The sequence below is a fragment of the Cottoperca gobio genome, chromosome 16 (assembly GCF_900634415.1).
Source record: "Cottoperca gobio chromosome 16, fCotGob3.1, whole genome shotgun sequence".
Taxonomy (NCBI): domain Eukaryota; kingdom Metazoa; phylum Chordata; class Actinopteri; order Perciformes; family Bovichtidae; genus Cottoperca; species Cottoperca gobio.
This window is the reverse complement of record NC_041370.1, coordinates 10,139,576-10,158,149: the sequence shown is the minus strand read 5'-3', so window position 1 is coordinate 10,158,149 and position 18,574 is coordinate 10,139,576. Positions and strand designations below refer to the sequence as shown.

Genomic DNA, 18,574 nt, shown 5'->3' with positions numbered 1-18,574 from the left:
TTAAGCCATGGAGCTTTCTTTTTTTGTTTTATGATCTTCTTCTTTAGAGGAGCGACAGAGTCGAGTGTTATTCGCAGTGAGGCTGCAGCGCTATCAACAAGATGATTAATTTGGGAGGGACTAAAGTTAGCATTGGAGTCCTCCATTATATTGATATTAAGTCCTGGTATTGAATTAAGTGCTGATGGAATCACTTCCTTAAATTTAGTCACAGCACTTTCAGATAGACATCGAGCGTAGGATATTTTGCCTACTGGCTTGTAGTCCAGTAACAGGACTTCAGAAGTTATTCAAAAATTGATCTGATAAAAGAGGATTATGTGGAAGTAAAGTTTAGCTGATAATACTTACACACTTGTAACAATCTGCTTGTTCTTTGGTGTTCCTGTTTTATGTTGAAGTGTTCACTCCCCCTTGTTATATGTCTAGTGGTACTTCCTGTCTGTGTCTTTACCCTCCCCTTCTGATTGTTAATGTGTTCCTCTTGTGTCCATTTACTCTGCCCTTGTGTTTCTGCCTTTCTCCCCAGCTGTGTCTTGTTCCCTCGTTTGGTGTCTATGTATTTAGCCCTGTCTGCCCCAGTGTGTTTTGTGGGATTGTCATTCATGTCCTTCTTGTGTCCTGATTGGTTTGTGTTTGTTACCTTATATTTTTGTACTTTGTCAGCTTCGGCTTTGTTTTCAATGAAGCTTGTTTTTTTGTTAACATCATCGTCCAGTGAACTGCATTTGAGTCCTCACCTTCACCACACCGTGCTTTGAAAAGGATCTGAATACTTCACCATTTAAAGTTGGTTTCTCTGAATTAGGCATGCCAAATAACAAACATGTTCTACAGTGACTGCTGGTGGCTTCCCTGTCAAGCTGAAATGTATTTTGTTAGCTGGACCTAACTGGACCTCCAATAATTTCTTTGAACAAGTTAACAAATTAGATACAAATCAAAGAAGCTTTTACATTTGGGTGAACCAACATTGTTTTACATTCCTCTGCAAAATGTACAATTTAAAATTGCAGTTGAGCAACAAATGCTCAGATTACAAAAAAAAAAAAAAAACTTTCCAGAATATTACAATTTTGATAATAAAAGAATGCTTTTAGAAACATTGAAGCCAAACCAGACTATCGGGCTCATTTATGCATTTTAACTTTACATCCCAAGTTCCAAACTGAACCGTCTGGCTACTAATAGTTGAACTCAAACTGTAATGTATAAAAACACTGTAGAAAATGCGACACTACTAGAGTGTCATTTACATTTGGGTAGAAGTGAATACATGTGTGAACAGTATGTGTGTGTGTGTAATGGATTTAGCAGTGACCCTCCACAGACATACCTTATACTTTAATGGGTCCCACAATGCCAACTTGTATTGCTGACCCACAGCAAGCCATTAGGGCCAGGTGAGGTGGTGTACTTACGACACAAAGATAACGATCACACAGCTGTGTGCATACAGAGGAAGGGGATGATGATCAACAGAGGCCTCGATGTTCACCACTTCACCCAGGAAGTGAACTGATGACGGGAAGTGGTGTGAAGTGTCTTATAATTTAGACCCTATAGCTTCCACTTGCAGCTTTCTGTGTCCTTACTGGTGCCCTCTATTCGGCACAGTAGGGTGTGTTGTCAATTGTCCCAACTATAAACAGCATCCAAGACCATTCCGTCTGGAAATGCACCTTCCATATTCACACTGGACTGGAATAGCAGCTCCTTCTGCTCGAAACATGTCTCCACGTGATGTTGGAGGAGAGTACAGCAGGAGGTTGTTGTACAGCAAAGCACTCTGGGTGAACTACATTAGACACTAAAGGACACACAAAGCACAATCAATATCAAACCACTAGATGGCAGCATTAAGCAATGATCAAACTGGGTTTTGTTGCATAGGGAGGATAAAAGTCTAACAGTAAAATATGGTTTTCTGGCTCTTATAACAACATTATACCAACCATCACTTTACCTCCACACTCAGTCAGAGCTTCTCTCATGATGTACTCCCCATGTCCAGAAACTTTGGCTCTGCAGTGATCTTGCGCAGCACAGAAAGTGAGTGGGCTCCACATTCAGGCCGGGGTCAAACATATAAGCTTTCATCACAACCGCAATGCTTTCCTCATGACATTTCACAACACTCTTGACCTTGTGATCTCTGACATGATCCCCAAAGTGAGGTCTGTTTTTCGGATGCAATGAGTTTGCTCCAAGTAAGAGAAAGACAGAAAAGGAGGTTTGATAAGTGTAGACATGAATCATCACTGATTTAGACTCAATATATAGAGAAACTGTACAAAGAAGTAGGAGGCATTGTCATGTTGCATTGAGATCTGCTCGTCAGATAACTTAAATTTCTTAGATAGGGTTATAGATGGAGACGCAGTTGTACCTGCCAAACAAGTTAAAACTTTATGCAAGTCCCTGGCCAAATGAGAGGAGACCTTACCTTATTTAATAAAAAGCAAACTCGTGCTTTTTGTAAAGTGTGCCATTCAGATTTAGCATTGCACACGGTGGAATAAGCGATGTTCGCTAGCATGAACAATCGTCCAAGCACAAGCACGCCCAAGAGGCACATGAGCCGATGAGGAGGAGTTCTGTTTTGTTGCTGTTAAGTTGGAGGAAGTTGTGTTGCATCCAGTTTTTTATGGCTGTGAGACATGATTCGATGTGGGAGAGGGGTGGGTTATTTGGTGCTGAGGTAGATCTGCATAGCAGTGGAAGTCCAGGTTGAAGTGGCGGAGTATCTGACCGAGGGGGAGGATATAGATTGTGAAGAGGAGGGGGCAGAGTACTGAACCTTGGGGGACGCCTTGGGTGACTGGCGCTGTGGCAGAGGAGTGGTTGTGATGGGAAATTGGGCGGTAGTTGTTGAGGGAGGAGGAATTCAGACTGGGTTTTTTGAGGATTGGGGTGATCGAGGCAGTTTTGAAGGCAGAGGGGACGGTTCCATGGGACAGCGAGGAGTTGAAGAGGTGAGTGAGGTAGGGGCAGGGGGTCATTGAAGCTGGTCGAGAGGTAAGCAGACTTGGCAGCGGTGAGGAAGTCTTTGTAGGCAGTGAGGTGGAGATTGTAGGCTTCATGGTGGACTGTAAGAGAGTTTTTTTTGGTGAGACGTTCAAGTTGGCGGCCAGTCTGTTTCATTTTGTGGAGTGTGAACCAGGGTGAGGAGGTGTTGAAAGAGACAGTTTTCCTTTTGAGGGAGGTAGACAGGGTGGAGTTTAGGAGGTTTGTAATATCATCGGGATGGTTGTTTCCAGGTGGAGAGTGGAGGATAGCAAGCCTGAGAGATGGTGGACATCAATGGAATGTAGATTACGGAAGGTGATTTCTCTGAGGGGGTGGATTCGGGGGGTGGGGGAAGCAATGGTAAATTGTATGAGTTTGTGGTCTGAGAGGGGAAAGAGGCATGGCTGGAGGTCGAGTACTGGGAGGTTTGTTGAGCAGATAAGGTCGATAATGTGTCCTTTGTCGTGGGTGGAGAAGGTGACATGTTGGGTGATAGAAAAATTGTCCAGTAGAGTGGAGAATTCAGCTGAGAGTTTGCAGGTGGGGGAGTCCATGTGGATGTTAAGGTCACCGAGCAGTAACAGACGTGGGGAGATGGATGAGGCTAGTGTGAGGAGTTCAGTAAAATCAGAGAGGAAGGAGGGATGAGGTTTAGGAGGCCGGTAAATGAGAATAATTGAGGAGAGGGCTTTGAAGGTGAGGAATTCCAAGGATGGTACTGGGGGAGGGTAAGTAAAAGTTTTGTGCATGTTTGGGGACGACCTACCTTTTGTGAACAACTTTTCTCTGTAATGAGCATCAATAAAACAAAGCTGAAGACATCAAGGTGTGGAACTTGTTATCGTGTTTCTGCTGGATGTGTAAATACACAACAACTTCATAAACTAGCTAAATCTTCAATTCTGCGAGTTTGTCTCTTCTGACCCCTAGTGACCAAGACTCGCTGCGCCAGGGAATAATTTAGGTGGATGACTTTGAAGCCTAAAACTGGGTCAGTTTTGAAGTTCATAGGGTCCCCTGGCGTTAAAGAGAAAGTTCCAGTTTGTTTATATGTCTGTCACATATTGAAACACCAGAGGGAAAAAAGACAATCAACATTTCAGATTAGATTCACATACAAACACTTCACTTCTGAGGCCTCTGAGACATGCATGCTGTGTGATTCCTCTGTATTAATCCACACATTCATTTGTAATATTTGTATTCCCGTCAATTTTACCCTAAATTGACTTTTGGTAAGGGGATACAGTATATTAAATTGCCCATGTCTGCCACAGAGAGATTTTATTAATTTGTTATCATTTTCTCAAGTCAAGAATTGCATTCATTTGGTTGCGGTATTAAATCTTGTCCTAATTGTGTTTGAACTCCTGTATTCAGAAAAAGAAGCTTCTGGAATATGATAGCGTTTACATTAGCAAGCTGTTGCGAAAGTTAAAAGATTTAATGACAACTTCTAAAGTAGTGTGTATTGGTGTTTATCATATGTATCACTATTCTGTAATTGTATTTAGCAGCAGTTTATTTTTATGGGTTGTATTTTTAATTTAATAACTTTTACAGAGATATTTTGCTTCAAAGTTTGAGGTTCAACCAGACACTATTTTTGGGTTGTGCTGTCATCGCAAAAACAACAGTTCTGATCAAATGTGCTACTTTTGGCTGCTGCAAACCATTTTCACCTGTCACCACTTGGGGCCGCTCTTTTTCAACTATTGCACTTTCCAAGCCTGCCTGAACATCTTCATGGTGAGCTGGAACAGCTGGTGATGCTCAGGTGATGACTGATTCACATTATGCTGCTGAATTCCTCCTTTCACATTTGTAGTAATGTTGCTGTCTCAGTCGAGACTCATCATGTGGTGATGTATTTCTGCCTGGACTAGGACAGAGAGTGCAATGGGTTAGAAGAGTAAACTCTTAAGTGGCCAACACATCTGGAAATGAGAAGAAGTTCATTAGCTTTTGATTTATGGATCCAGTGGGGGAACAGATAATGATTATTGGATAATTGACCTCGGCCTCTCCATCATTGCTCTTACTGTTACTGCCTAATTGACATTGGTCTCCATCAGTGTCCTTGCCATTATTGCCTTCCTCTTCTTCTCCTTCATCATCTTATTTCTCCATCTTCTGTCTGCTTCCTCTTGGATCTTAATTGTTGCGGTTCTCATCTCAAATCACCTAGAGACACGAACACTTTTGATGTTTGCAGGGACCCACATTAGCACTTTTATTTGGCAGGTGACTGTTACTGTAACTGGCAGCATAGTCATGCTCACTGGCAGCCGGATGTTAAGTCAGATACGCTCGCTCGCACGCAAACAAGCCTCACTGTACACAACCACAGATTCCTGCAGAGAGGTGGAACTTGAGTGAGTGCCAAAACAAACACATAAACAGAGTGTTTCACACCACTGGGAGCTATGCAGGGGCCCATTAACCTCAGGCATAAAATCTAACTTTTCACGCTGCTGAAACGACCCAATTTGAATCGATGCAGAGTAAATAACTTTTACAGCTTTTACAAACCACTGATGCACAGTAGAGTGAATATTGAATACTGGTGGAAAGCATATTTTATTCTCTCTGTTCCCACTAAGGAATTCGTCATTGATGAGCCATTGAATGTTTTAGATCTTCTATAAAGTTTGTTTTAGACTAATTCTCGGTGCACATTTGATGCTTACTTCTGATTGTGCATACTGTAATAAGATGTGCAGTTATGTATTTTCTTGTCTAAAATTGTGAAATGCACCACCAGAAAATATTCTAAACTTTATGTGAGCTATATCAGCAGAGGTTGGACATTGAACTGACGTCTAATGCTCAGCGTGCCGAGTTCACCTTTCAAAGCAAATGCGCATTTTAGGATGAGGAGCAAAAGGAATTTCTGGGCTGACTACCTCAGCTGGCATGTCCATGGGATATTTTGCTTGTTGGATGGTCACTGAATCAATGTCAGACATAGAGCTCTGCTGTGTAGATGGATAGATGGGGGGCAGTAGGCGACCATAGCACAAGTGTGTTACATATCATCAGTGCAGTACAGTATTAGCTGTGATTTGTGGCTAAGTTAGTCGGTAGTGACGGTGTAGTGTTAGCAGACGAGCTTGTTTTCGATCTGTCACCAGGTGCTCCTGCAGCGTCACTCTTTTTGGGTTTGGCAACCATGCCAACATGTCACGCCGTGGTTGTCATGATGATTTCTGTCATCACTGCTTCTTCCCATGAAGAGTGCACAGCTTTGCTTTTTCAACAAGAAAAAATACTGCTCTCTCACAGCATACAACAACTTGTGGGTAGCAGATTTGGATGTCTTTTCATGCACACACACGTTTCAGTGAATTTGCGTGCATGTGCAGAAGCCAGTTGGGTTTTTTTTTTTTTTTTTTAACAAGGTGTTCTTCCTCTACCCCTGTTTCCTAAATCACAGTCCTCTGCAACCAATCAAACGACACCGCAGCACACCTCAGCCAGCGTTACACTGTGTCCAGCTATGACATGCTGGTCTCCGGTATGTGTTTGACTGGCCGCCGTCTGGAGCTGTTCAAAAGAGGAAAGAGATGGAGCGGGTCAGGAAGGGAGAGAAGAAAAAAAGGAAAAGAAAGAGAGGGTGATAAGCTGAACCTCATGTATGCAGTAATCAAATGCAGGCTCCTTAAAAGTACCACAGATCTAACTCCAGCTATTATTTTTCCTTCTTTCTTAATTCTTAATGTTATAGCTCATTAGATGTTCTCTTTTATTCCCCGGAGGCCCTCAGGGATCACTAGATGCTTAATGTATTGAATACACTCACTTACAAGCGCGGTAGCTGTGAAGGGTACACGTTGATCTTAACAAAACAAGACGTGTGTGTGTGTGTGTGTGTGTGTGTGTGTGTGTGTGTGTGTGTGTGTGTGTGTGTGTGTGTCTGTGTGTCTGTGTGTCTGTGTGTTGGTCTGTGTGAATGTGTCTTGACAGTGAGCTGATCCTATAAAAAAAGGAATGAGTCATGGAGCTCTGACAGTTGATCATCCTGTAATGCCTGATGACTCCCCCGGGCACCTCTCTTCACATTCTCCTTCTCGACGTATAATTATCATTATGTTGCTGGCTACATGTGTACATTATTGTCTACATATATTCTCTACACTATATGACCAAAGTATGTGGACACATTTGCTTTCAGAATAGTTATATTTTACAACAACAGCGCACTTCCAATTCTTGGGGGGAAAGTTTGTCCTGTTTCAGCATGGTGTTGTCCCCGTGCACAAAGCAAAGTCTACACAGAAATTATATTTGGTGTGGAAGAAATTGTTGTTCCAACATGTTGTGAAAAGCCTGAAACCAGAAGAGTGGAGGCTGTTAGAGCAGCAAACGGCCATGTTTTTGGAATGAGATGCTTAGCAATCACACATTGGTGCACTGCTGCAGAGATAAAGGAGAGGTACTCTGTCTGTTCATATTGCATGCCCCTCAAGATGAAATGTTTCAACCTTTAAAAAAAAACATCTATGTGAAGAAAAAGCAGGATGTAAATGCAAAAATAGATGATAGCTACTGTCAGAGATGGTGAGAGAAATGTGTATATTCAGTGTTCACCTTCTGAGGTACACCTATACAATACAACTGTTGTGCCGTAAAGTCTGCTTTTATGATGCCTATAATGTTGTTTTGACACTGTCATAGAGGTGTTAGTTGAATTATATGTTTTAGGTCAGAGTTAGTAAGTGTTGTACTGGACTGCATCATATTCAGAGGTGTTTTCTTTATAATTTGACCCCCCCAATAAAAGGACAAAACATTTGAAACACCTCGATGTAGTCCAGTACAAAAGCACCTTTAACTGTGACCCAAGTTTTAAACATATAATTAAATTTACACATTTTTGATAACGTCAACAAAAACACAACATAAGTCGTAAAGATATAATTTATGGCACAACAGCTGTATTGTATTCGGATTCTGATCATTTCCTTTTTTTATGCCGCTCTTGTCCTGCAGCTGTACCCAACTTGGTTTGAAAGTGCACTCTATCCACTTTCTATGCTTTGCAGTGTTAGGGTGTCCCTGTACTTTCAGCCAAGTAGAGTGTTTGTCTCTAAAAAATATTTTAAGTAACGTAAACAGATGACAAAGACAACTAAGCACATGGAAGGACACAATTAAGAAAATGTATAAATGTAGAGAATAAATCACAGAATTAGGAATCTAGATGTTGGATGTGAGATAGAGAAGGATACAGAAAACTAATATTATACAAAATATATTCATTATTTATAATTATAAAAAAAAAACCTAAAACTATATACTTTAAGATATTATTGGAAACAAACCTATCTTTATTTATTTATCTTTTTCATTATCTAATCAAATGTATAACTACTACTGTTATTTATTTTGAGAAGTTGCGATCGTGGGGTTGGGTTAAAAAGGTACTTCTCTTTTTTTCTGTCTTTTCTGAGAAGTAACTACTTTAAGAGATCACAAGTTACCAAGAGTATACTTTATTTATTTTTAAAGCAGTCTAATTCCTCTTATGGAAGAATGCTTCGCTCTCTTTAACTTCTCCCGCTCTCTTTCTCTTTTTCTGTCTTCAAACGGTATCTTCCATCTTTCCATCATCTCTCTCCCTGTCTATCCAGACGTCAGAGTCTGTAATCAGATTTAATATAACATTCTTCATCTCTACAAAGACTTCATTCAGCCTACTCCTGGTGTACTGTGAGACCATTGTCCTACACTTAGCAGAGCAGCAGGACGATGATGCTCCCCACAGAGCTGACAGTAGATCTGCAGATGTCTGAGCAAAGTACATAAGATAAATCTTTCGCCCATTTATGTGTAAGTGAATGAATCATCTTTAGTTAGAAGTTCAAATTTCATACCTCACCCCTTCTTTTCTCTCTGACTCACAGTCTCCACGTCTCTCCCTTCCAGTCTTATTTGATTTGATTTTCCCTAATGGAAGGATTCTGTGCCCAGACATTAAAGAGAAGTGTTTTTGAAGGTTGTTGGTTTGAGTGTCCTGTGTGGCTCTTTGGGCCGAGGTGCCAACCACATACTCTCCATTTAGAGACGTCTTCCCATGACCTTTGCCGAATACCTTCCCCACTCTCTCATGCCTCTCTTGTGGCTTATTAACTAGGCATCCTGACACAGAATGATAGGAATATTACGATAATTTAAGATTTACATGTGGATGTGTGTAAAAGTGTGTTTCAAAAGAGTGTGTGTGTGTGTGTGTGTGTGGTATGCCCTCGAGTGTACTATTCTTGACCAATGTTTTACAAGAGGCCTCAAAGGTTCCTGGGTGGTCTAATTGCGTTTGCCGCAGGACATTGGTGCACTTTGCCACGGTGCGTGCGACTGTTAGATGTGTGTATCAGTTTGTGCAGGCTTGCAGGTGTGTGTGGGTGTAAATCAATATCCTGGACAGAGACAGCACAGTATGTGAGGGTGTTTAATGACACTCACCTGCCATCACACTGTCACATACTTGCTCTTTCTATGAATTTGTGAGTGTGTTTTCACGAAGATATGTGCCTCATTTTTCTCCATCATGCTCTCCCGCGGGCATCTTTCTACGAGCCGCCCCCCCCCCCCTTATTTTACTATGTAACCCACAATGATCCTGGCCCGTGTGGCAATAGTTGCTTCAACCATATCACAAATCACCCATCGTGCCTTTTGTGACATGACAAGTATGCAGACAAGTACACACACTCCACTTCTCCCTGCACAAAAGGTAATCTATCAAAGTGCAGCCTGACTGAGCCGTGGGCCTCGGTTCACCTAAACTAACCTGCTCTCACACAATAGCACTAACATTTGGTTTCTATTCAGATAACTACTATGGTTACCTTGTTAGACCTGTTAAAAAGGGATCCAATTCCACTTAATTCTTAGTTATGTGTAGGCGTAGGCATTCATCATACACGTGTTTTCTATTTTGTTGGTATGCATGCGTGTGTTTTTACTCTTTCTACAATGTGTCTCTGTTTATTTCTTGACTTACAGGGAGTGTAGGAGTGAGGTATGTTTGTCCTAATGCTGCCAAAGTGTCTTCTGTTCCAAAAGTATTCACGGTAACAATATATCAATAGAAAGATTTGTGGAAAAATCCTATCAGTCAAATATTTAACTTTTGTTTATTATGTGTTTTGTCTCTTTTCTTGGGCACATTAATTGCACTCAAAACACGAGTGCAGGGAGGTGGAGAGAGAATCTGGAACCATAACTGGACAAATGTGTGAAGAGGTGCTGCATTATTAACACAATATTATCATGTGTATTATTAATATGATACCAATATTTAGCTTATTGTCAGCGGTATGTAGGCACACCCTAGTTCTGTTTGTGCTTGTGTTTTCGGACCTTGTGTTGCTCCAGCTTTGAGGATTTTTCTCAGGTTTTTGTGCACCAGGCAGTTCGTCTGTTCACCTCTCAGCTGAGCCACAACAATGTTTTATGAGCTGCGTGTACAGTGAGTGTTTGATGGTATGTGTGAAGAGTTCCCAGAATGTGTGTTTTTAGTTTAGTATGTGTGTGTGTGTACATGTGTGTTTTTAACAGGGGTCCGGTGCAGGCCAGCCTTTTTGAAGGGGGCCAGACAGCTGCCTTTTACTGCCCCAGGGGGTAATAAACAGTGAGGGAGGGGTAGTTATTTACCCCTTTTATTAGAGCAGGAGGCAGAGGAGGGGACTTTATTGGGGTCACACTGTAACTACACACAGCTGCAGGGCAAGAAGAGAAATAAAGAAGAGATAGTTTGTCAAAAATAACAATTAAAAGAGCTATTTAGCATCACTAAATTCCTCTCTCAGGAATCTAGTTTTTACTTGTTCTATGACTGTGTGTGTGTGTGTGTGTGTGTGTGTGTTGTACGTGTGTGTACGTGTCTGTGAACACAGGGTCATCCATCTTTCTCAACCCCTCTTTACATTTCTTGCTCCCTTAACAGCCCACTCCTTGTTGAGCACATCTGCTGTCATTCAGCTGTACACTGTAATCCAATTGGCATTTCCTGCCGTTTTGGACATTTGATGATTGGTCAGGTAGTTCACTGTCCGACCCAAAAATATTCCCAAATTGACCTCTATGGCTGTGTTTGAAATCACATACCGACCATATTATTCAAACCAAGTATATGATGTCAAATTAAGAATGTAGTGCGTTCCGATTTTGTGTACCCGAGAAATCCCCGGCTGTTTACTAGATTAGCAAGAATTTGAGACAGGAGTTTACTCGACGTACTCAACCTCCCCAAAATGCATTGCGGCTATTCAGACTGTCCAATGGCAGCAATAAGACATAAGGTTTGAATAATCAACCCTTGAATTAAATAATTACGAATAATGGTGAGTGACGTTGAGGTGCATTTAAGAGGAAATAAACATAATTAATGCTATAAAAAAAATGTGTCATGTGATGCAGAAAAGACGTATTGTTTGAGTTTACTTGCTACATACTATATTGGTATAGGGTAAGGGCAAACAAGGTAATTCCCAAAATGTTGAACTATTCCTTTAAGTCAAGAAGCCTTAAAATACTTTTCCAGATAAATATGAAACAAATTTAAAGGATTGGCATGTGAAATGGAAATAAAACAGAGCCCAGTCTAATAGTGGCATTCCCACAGCTGGCTCTCTCGTATGTCGCTTCACATGCCAGGGACAATTGCAGGATGAGCAGATCCACATGAAATGTGTGATAAAACAGTGAGCAGACGGAGAACGAAGTAAAAATGGAAAAATGTTCAGCCTTGAAGCATAGCGAGGGAGAAATAACGAGGGCATGTGGCAGAGAGATGATTGACCGAGAGAGATGAATGGGAAGACCAAAAAGCTGAGAGGGAGCGAGAGCGACTGAGAGGGAGGGGTCAGACGAGTTATTCTAGTTGCAGACAGCTGACAGAAAGTCTAAAATAAGATGGAGCCATCTAATGTGTACATGTTCTGCAGCTACACTCACAAACCGTAAAACATGTGCACTGTGAAATGCTTTTATGCACCTAATGGTTTTCAGTTCAGGGGGGCCAAGAGTCGACGTCAGGCTGAGTTAATATCATGCTTTATTGTTTTCCCATAGAAAGTGTTGTTTCCTATGGTCACATTTCATATAAAAGAGACACAAAGTAAAAACTTTAGCAGTACTGTATCAGACTCCTAGTGTAGTAATAAATATAAAATGTTGTCATGAGATAGAAAAGATTAAAGTTGTACGGCGGGGCTAAAGAACAGAGAGGATGGGCGCATCAAAACTGACCCGAAACTGGAAGAGCTCAAAGATTGGTTTACACACCTACAAATATAGTCTCATACCTCTTCTGCTGCCACAAAACTTTCTCACACACACAGACACAGACACACACACACACACACACACACACACACACACACACACACACACACACACACACACACACACAATGCCAAATAAATGAGCTGTCATTTAACAAATCCAACATACATTTTCATGTTGAAAGCCCAGCTGGAGAGACAGGGGGATAACTCGGGAGCTAAGACAATCGTGTAGATATGTAACCTACTAGATACAGTTACCACACTAATTACATAGTGAAGCTAACAGAGATACTGGAATAACTATAGACTGCTATCTCCCAGCACTGCCTTTACAAAGGGAGAGTTGGGATGCAAGTGGTGATGCAGGAGAGGGGGGCTGGAAGGACGAAAAGTGAGAAGTGCTCTTGTTCATTGTCGCTCGTAGACTCTGGTGCATATCACATCATCTGCACCCATGGTCTGAAAAAAGAGGAGAATGTGGATGTTAAAAATACTGGCAATGAAAATTCATATTAAATGTATTTCGTAGAAAAAGTCTCTAAACCTCCAAATTGAGCTGTTGTTAATGTCTCCAGCCGTTAATATCTCACTATGCCAAAACATTACGTAAATATGTTTATGCAAACATGCAACTCCGTGCAAAACACTCACACAGTTGTATTACTGCTGGCTTCTAAAAACCAGTTGTGGGTTTGGTGCTTAAGAACACATCTTTAGATTTGAACTCACTGCCAACCCTCAAGCAATCATCGTCCCATTAAAACTCGTACTGGAGTTTTTCCTCCAGAGAGGACTGTGCAGGATGTATTTGACATCTCCGGTTGGACTGGTTTATTGATAGACTTTGGTCAAATAATGATTTGAAATATTTGTCAGAATAAGTATCAGTCAACCGGTGGCAGCTGGGTGGGGTTTCTTATTAGATACAGGTCTGTTTGTGTACAGGCACCTTATTATTCACAGAAGTGAGTTTTGGTAGCGGTCAGAAAATAAATATTTTGTTTAGTAACATTGTTTAGAGTTCAGTCTTCTCTGCACAAATAACTCCACATCATTTTTATTTGTTTGCCCTGTTCTGTTCAGATGAGATGATGTTTGCACGCTCGCTTTCATGACTTCAAGATGAATCCTGCACGTGTATTTATAATCGAAGCTCTTTCATTTTAGAATAATTAGATTGGCATTATGGAAATCCAATTCTAATCTCATTCCGTTACTCGGTATGTTCTTAAATTATCATATGGCAAATGACTAAAAAATACTGCTGTATAATATAGTTTTGAAACAGGAAGATACAGCTAAACTAACAAAGCATGTGTGTGCTGTTGGGAATAAAGTTTCTGTCTGTTTTCCTTGGTGGTTTTAAATCTAAACTTTGGTTTAGTGGATAGTTTGTGTGCTTTACCAGGATAAGTTTTCCGTCATTGGTGATCTCTCGGGTCCAGGACGTCTTAGGCCCTTCTCCTTTCTGCAGCGTCTGCTCACAGCTGATCTTACTGTCGGTTTCCCAACGTGGAAAACTCTGAAGACAGAGAGAGAGAAGGAGAGAAACCTTTAGACTCATGTTAATTGTTGGATGTATAGATAAATGGATGCACAGATGTATACGACGCCATTCAGAGAGAAAGGGAGATAATGAGAGGTATGCTAATGGCGAGGGAAAACAACAAAGGTGGAGCAGGGTGATCACTGAGAGGTGACAACTTGTGATGCGCTCATCGTTACTAGAGCAAAGCGCTGGCTGGTTGCATGTGTTTGCTTTGGAGACGGACAAACAGAGGCCATGTATGGGAAAACGGGGAAAGCAACAGGGAGAATTAGGGAGGGACAGAGGGCAGGAAAGGGCAAGAAGGGGGAACGGAGGGAAGACGGGAAGTTGAAAGGCGTTGGTAATAGTGTGAAGCATGTGGAGCATGATAGGCCTTCAGAGACTAAGGGAGGAGTAAAGATATGCTATCAGTACAAATATGATGCAAAGCCAAGTGAAACAGATTGATGTAATCTGGACAGCTCTGTCCCCAAACGGCCATTTATTCTGTTTGCTCATGTGTGTGTGTGCATGAAGAAAAAGTAGTGCTGTGTACCGTGCAGGGACGTCCGTCCACCGTGGCCTCGTTGAACTCCTGCCCCACAGTGAAGTTAATGTGGGTGGTGCGGACTGTGGTTGAGGTTTTAATGGACAGCGTCTCTCCGTCCTGCGTGATCTCCACCAGTGGCTTGGAGGCTGCCTTCACCGCGATCATACGCAGCATCACGTTCACGCCTAAGAAAACACACATACACAAACATAAGAGCTAGTGGCAAAACTAGAAAGTGTGTGCAGGGATCACTGAACAGAACAGAAAGTGACACACATTTCTAGTGTGTGTGTGTGTGTGTGTGTGTGTGTGTGTGTGTGTGTGTGTGTGTGTGTGTGTGTGTGTGTGTGTGTGTGTGTGTGTGTGTGTGTGTGTTTGCACGCTCAGGGTAAAAGGATCAGCCCAGCAATGCACAGCTCTGTCCAATAATGATGACAGAGGAAACAATGAGGTCATGCCCAGCACATCTTTGCACACACACATGGACTAATATGGTGATTTGTACTATCTGCAATGTATTCTGAATTATTCTCTTTTCTTCAACCAGAGAGCACACTCATATTCCCATATTGTGCTGCAGTGAAACGGATGATACAGCGTGGGAAAAGAGAGGGAACCAGGAGCAGACCGGTGCAGAGGGAGGGAGGGGAGGGGGAGGGGGAGTCAGACAGACGAGGGGCAGTGGTCTGTGTGTGAAGATCTCTGCCCAAGTGTGAGGGGAAGTGTGTACGTCGTCCAGCGTGTATCTGCCGTTGAGTTGGGTTTCGCACTTCTCACCTCTCACACATTCCCACCTGTCACCATGGGTAAATATATACACACTCTGAAATGCTCAGTCATTCAGCATGCATCAGGATGTCCAGGCCGCACACTGTATGCACTGTATGCACTGTATGCACTGTATGCACTGTATGCACTGTATGCACTGTATGCACTGTATGCACTGTATGCACTGTATGTACGGCAGACACAACACAGTATTTATGTGCATTGTCATCGTGTGCTGTTTTGTGTAAGACTGATTATTACCTCTTGCATTGTACACAAATTGTTTTCTTTATTTTCATATATTTGGTACAAGTTTCACAGACATGCAGCCAAGGCTGGAAACTAAGTACATGCACTCATTTTTTTATTATTATTATTTTTTTATTTTTTTATTGAAGTATTTCAAATGTATGCTACGTTATACTAATAAACTACTACATTTCAAGGTTCAATAATGTGCTTTTTACTGCATTACAGTTACAGTATGTGATAGTTATTGCTACCAGTGACACTTGAAATAAAAGATTTAAATACAAAACTTCTTACAAAAAATATGGTGCATCATTAAACTGTAGAATAAACTATCTAACAGCATGTAAATACTTTAAAATGAGATATTTTTCTGCCAGCTGCAACATTAAAATGCTGCTTACATTTACATGTTAATGCATCATAATAATAACCCAGTTATGTAATATATATAATAATCTAAAACCCCAAAAGGGTCTGCTGGTACTTCTTAGTACAAAGTACATTTTGTACTTATTGACTTTTATTTTAGAAACGTTTTTAATGCATGACCTTTACTTACAATGGAATATGTTTACACTGTGGCATTGCAACTTTTATGTAAGTTAAGGATATAAATACCTTTTCCACCACTTCATACAGTAATGTGGTGGCAAAGGCAGGTTTTGCAGAAATGATTAGTCAATTAATCGATTAGTCGATAAATAGAAAATTAATTTTCACTTATTTTTGCTTGTTCTAATTTCGGACTAAGCTATTTAGCGGTTTTAAGTAATTGACACATTAGGTGACAATATAAGCTATTGTTAGTTGCAATCTTAAAGGTGAACCATGACTTCCTATTCATATAACTATTGAGAAACTAAAAAACGTATGGATTTAACACAAATAAACTAAAATAGACAAATAAACCAGAGATGCTACATCATAAGGAACAATGTATGCCTTAAAATGTTTTACTGATTACTTTAGGCAACAAACCGACCGGCAGACACTAACTGACCTCTTGTCAAGTGCTGAGTCTGGACCATTTGGCAAGCTTCTCAAGTAACTGCCACTTGTTAGAAGTTAGTAATTACCTGAACAGACTTTTGCGAACCTGTGACCAAAACGCTTAAACTCACACAAACCTGGCCACATGAGGACACACGCAGATAGACAGACTGTCGGGGTCAGAGGTCAAAGAGCAGAGGGCAGAGGAAGCATTTGGGACACGGAGAGACGAGGGAAGAGGGGAGGAGTGCAGAAGTGAGGAAAGGATGAGAGGATGGAGGGAAGGAGGAGGGTGCTGGGTGCTGACAGGCTGCGTCCAGCTGCGCTTTGCCCCCCAATGAAACCATGGGTCATTCTTCTCTGTCAGTCATGCCAATTGCAGAGGGAACTTATAGGAACACATGCCGTGATACGTGTATGTGTTTTAGGGGGAAAGACAAATGTCACATAGTGGAGTTTAACCTGAATTCTGTTGCAGATCCTCCTCAATTAATACTTGTCTTATACCTCTCTCTTCTGCACTCTTGCACACAAGTAAATTAAGAAAGCGCACACAAGCCATATATATACTGTATATACAATTTTAAGCCTATACCTATACAAATGCTCATAAACGAACCTGCCCTCTCATTATGCACGGTGCCATATCATCACATTGCCATCTATCCATTTGTTATTTCCGCCTGACACACACACACACACAGACAGACTGAGAGGGAAAGAGATGGAGATAAACAGAGTTCGAGACAAATTAAATGCTCATTTATGCGTCAATCTAACAGGGAAGTTCGATTTTGGGCGCCCAGTGGTTATGTGTCGAGTCAGAACAATAGTGCAACTTAAAATAGCCATTTTAATAACCTCTATGTACTGTGTGCGTGCGTGTGAGAGAGAGAGAGAGAGAGAGAGAGAGAGAGAGAGAGAGAGAGAGAGAGAGAGAGAGAGAGAGAGAGAGAGAGAGAAGCTTTGTTTGGTGCAGTCATCTCATAAAGTCATCTCTCCATGCGCATACGTGATGATATGAATTCTGCTGGCAATTCATCTAATGGGTATTGGCTACTAACGACAGACGGCTCTGACGCGGACACGCACGCGGCCTGTCCAGACTCCACATGCACCAGTGATGTTGCAAAACAGTGTAAAACTCAGCAGCAGGTGTTTGTCATTTTCCCGACTGTAACTTCATATAATGACGTGACTCTCCTGCACTGTATCGTGCCATAACGGTCCTCTTCAATACACACACACACACACACACACACACACACACACACACACACACACAGAGGACGCAGACAGATGTGCCGCCGTTTGTCTCTATTGTGTTAGCAGGGGAGGCCAAAGGGGGAGAGGAGAGGGAGAGGGGTGATGCTGGCTGGGGGCCAAGCACTGAGTTTTGGGTTCTGCAGAATGACAAAGACCCCCTGCCCATGCGGAACAGAGGGTGATCCTCACTGGTGCGCGGGCACAGAGGAAGATTTGACCCATAAATGCGCTGAGAAAACTACAGTTTGAGCTGACATATCTGATCTGTGTCATTGCGCACAAAGATAAAAGCTTAATAAGAAACCACACTGGCGCAAAGGAAATCAGTCAAACTGCCACATTCGGCCGCGGTGAGTTGTTTTTTTTATGATAATTTATATTACTTACCCAACTTTTTCAAAAGTTCCTCGAAGTTTTCAGAACTCTTCATCTCCCAGGTGCCGGCGAAATCAGGGATTTTGCGCTCCATGTTAGGCTGCAGGTAGTTCGCGGATTAATGTAGGTGAACTGTCTGGTCCAAGTGTGCTCGGTGCGCTGCAGTCCGTGCGCGTCTTGCGTCAAAAATGCTCCAACTGTCCCTTGTGAATCTCGTCTGGGTGTGTGGGTGCGCCGGAGGGTTTGGCTCTGCACGTCCAGTAACTTCTGTGCTCTTCCCGGGATGAGTGGCCGACTGTCAGAGCTCTCGTCTTACCTATGTGCCGGTGCACTGTATAAGTGGCTGCGCTAAAATGAAAGGCACGGAAAGCTAAGATATTTGAGTGGCGATGCACACGCCCCGTTTTATACGGACACGCCCCGAAGGCCAACAAATTACAGGCGAAAGGCCTCAGTGCCTCTACCTGACCACGCCCCTGAAGGCAACATGTGCACTTCAGAGCTGCCCATACAGCCAGCATTTGGAGACGCATCTCATCCACG

The 18,574-nt window shown here is 42.0% G+C and overlaps 1 protein-coding gene across 1 annotated transcript; it reads right to left on the bottom strand.

Moving 5' to 3' along the window:
* Positions 1-12,057: 12,057 nt before the first annotated feature.
* Positions 12,058-18,345, bottom strand: crabp2a (cellular retinoic acid binding protein 2, a). Its single transcript, XM_029452067.1, has 4 exons — positions 18,044-18,345; positions 14,387-14,565; positions 13,708-13,824; positions 12,058-12,761 (listed from the first exon to the last, which is right to left on the bottom strand). Exons 1-4 carry the CDS (start codon positions 18,123-18,125, stop codon positions 12,711-12,713), a joined length of 429 nt encoding a protein of 142 aa, XP_029307927.1. The 5' UTR covers positions 18,126-18,345; the 3' UTR covers positions 12,058-12,710.
* Positions 18,346-18,574: the final 229 nt, after the last annotated feature.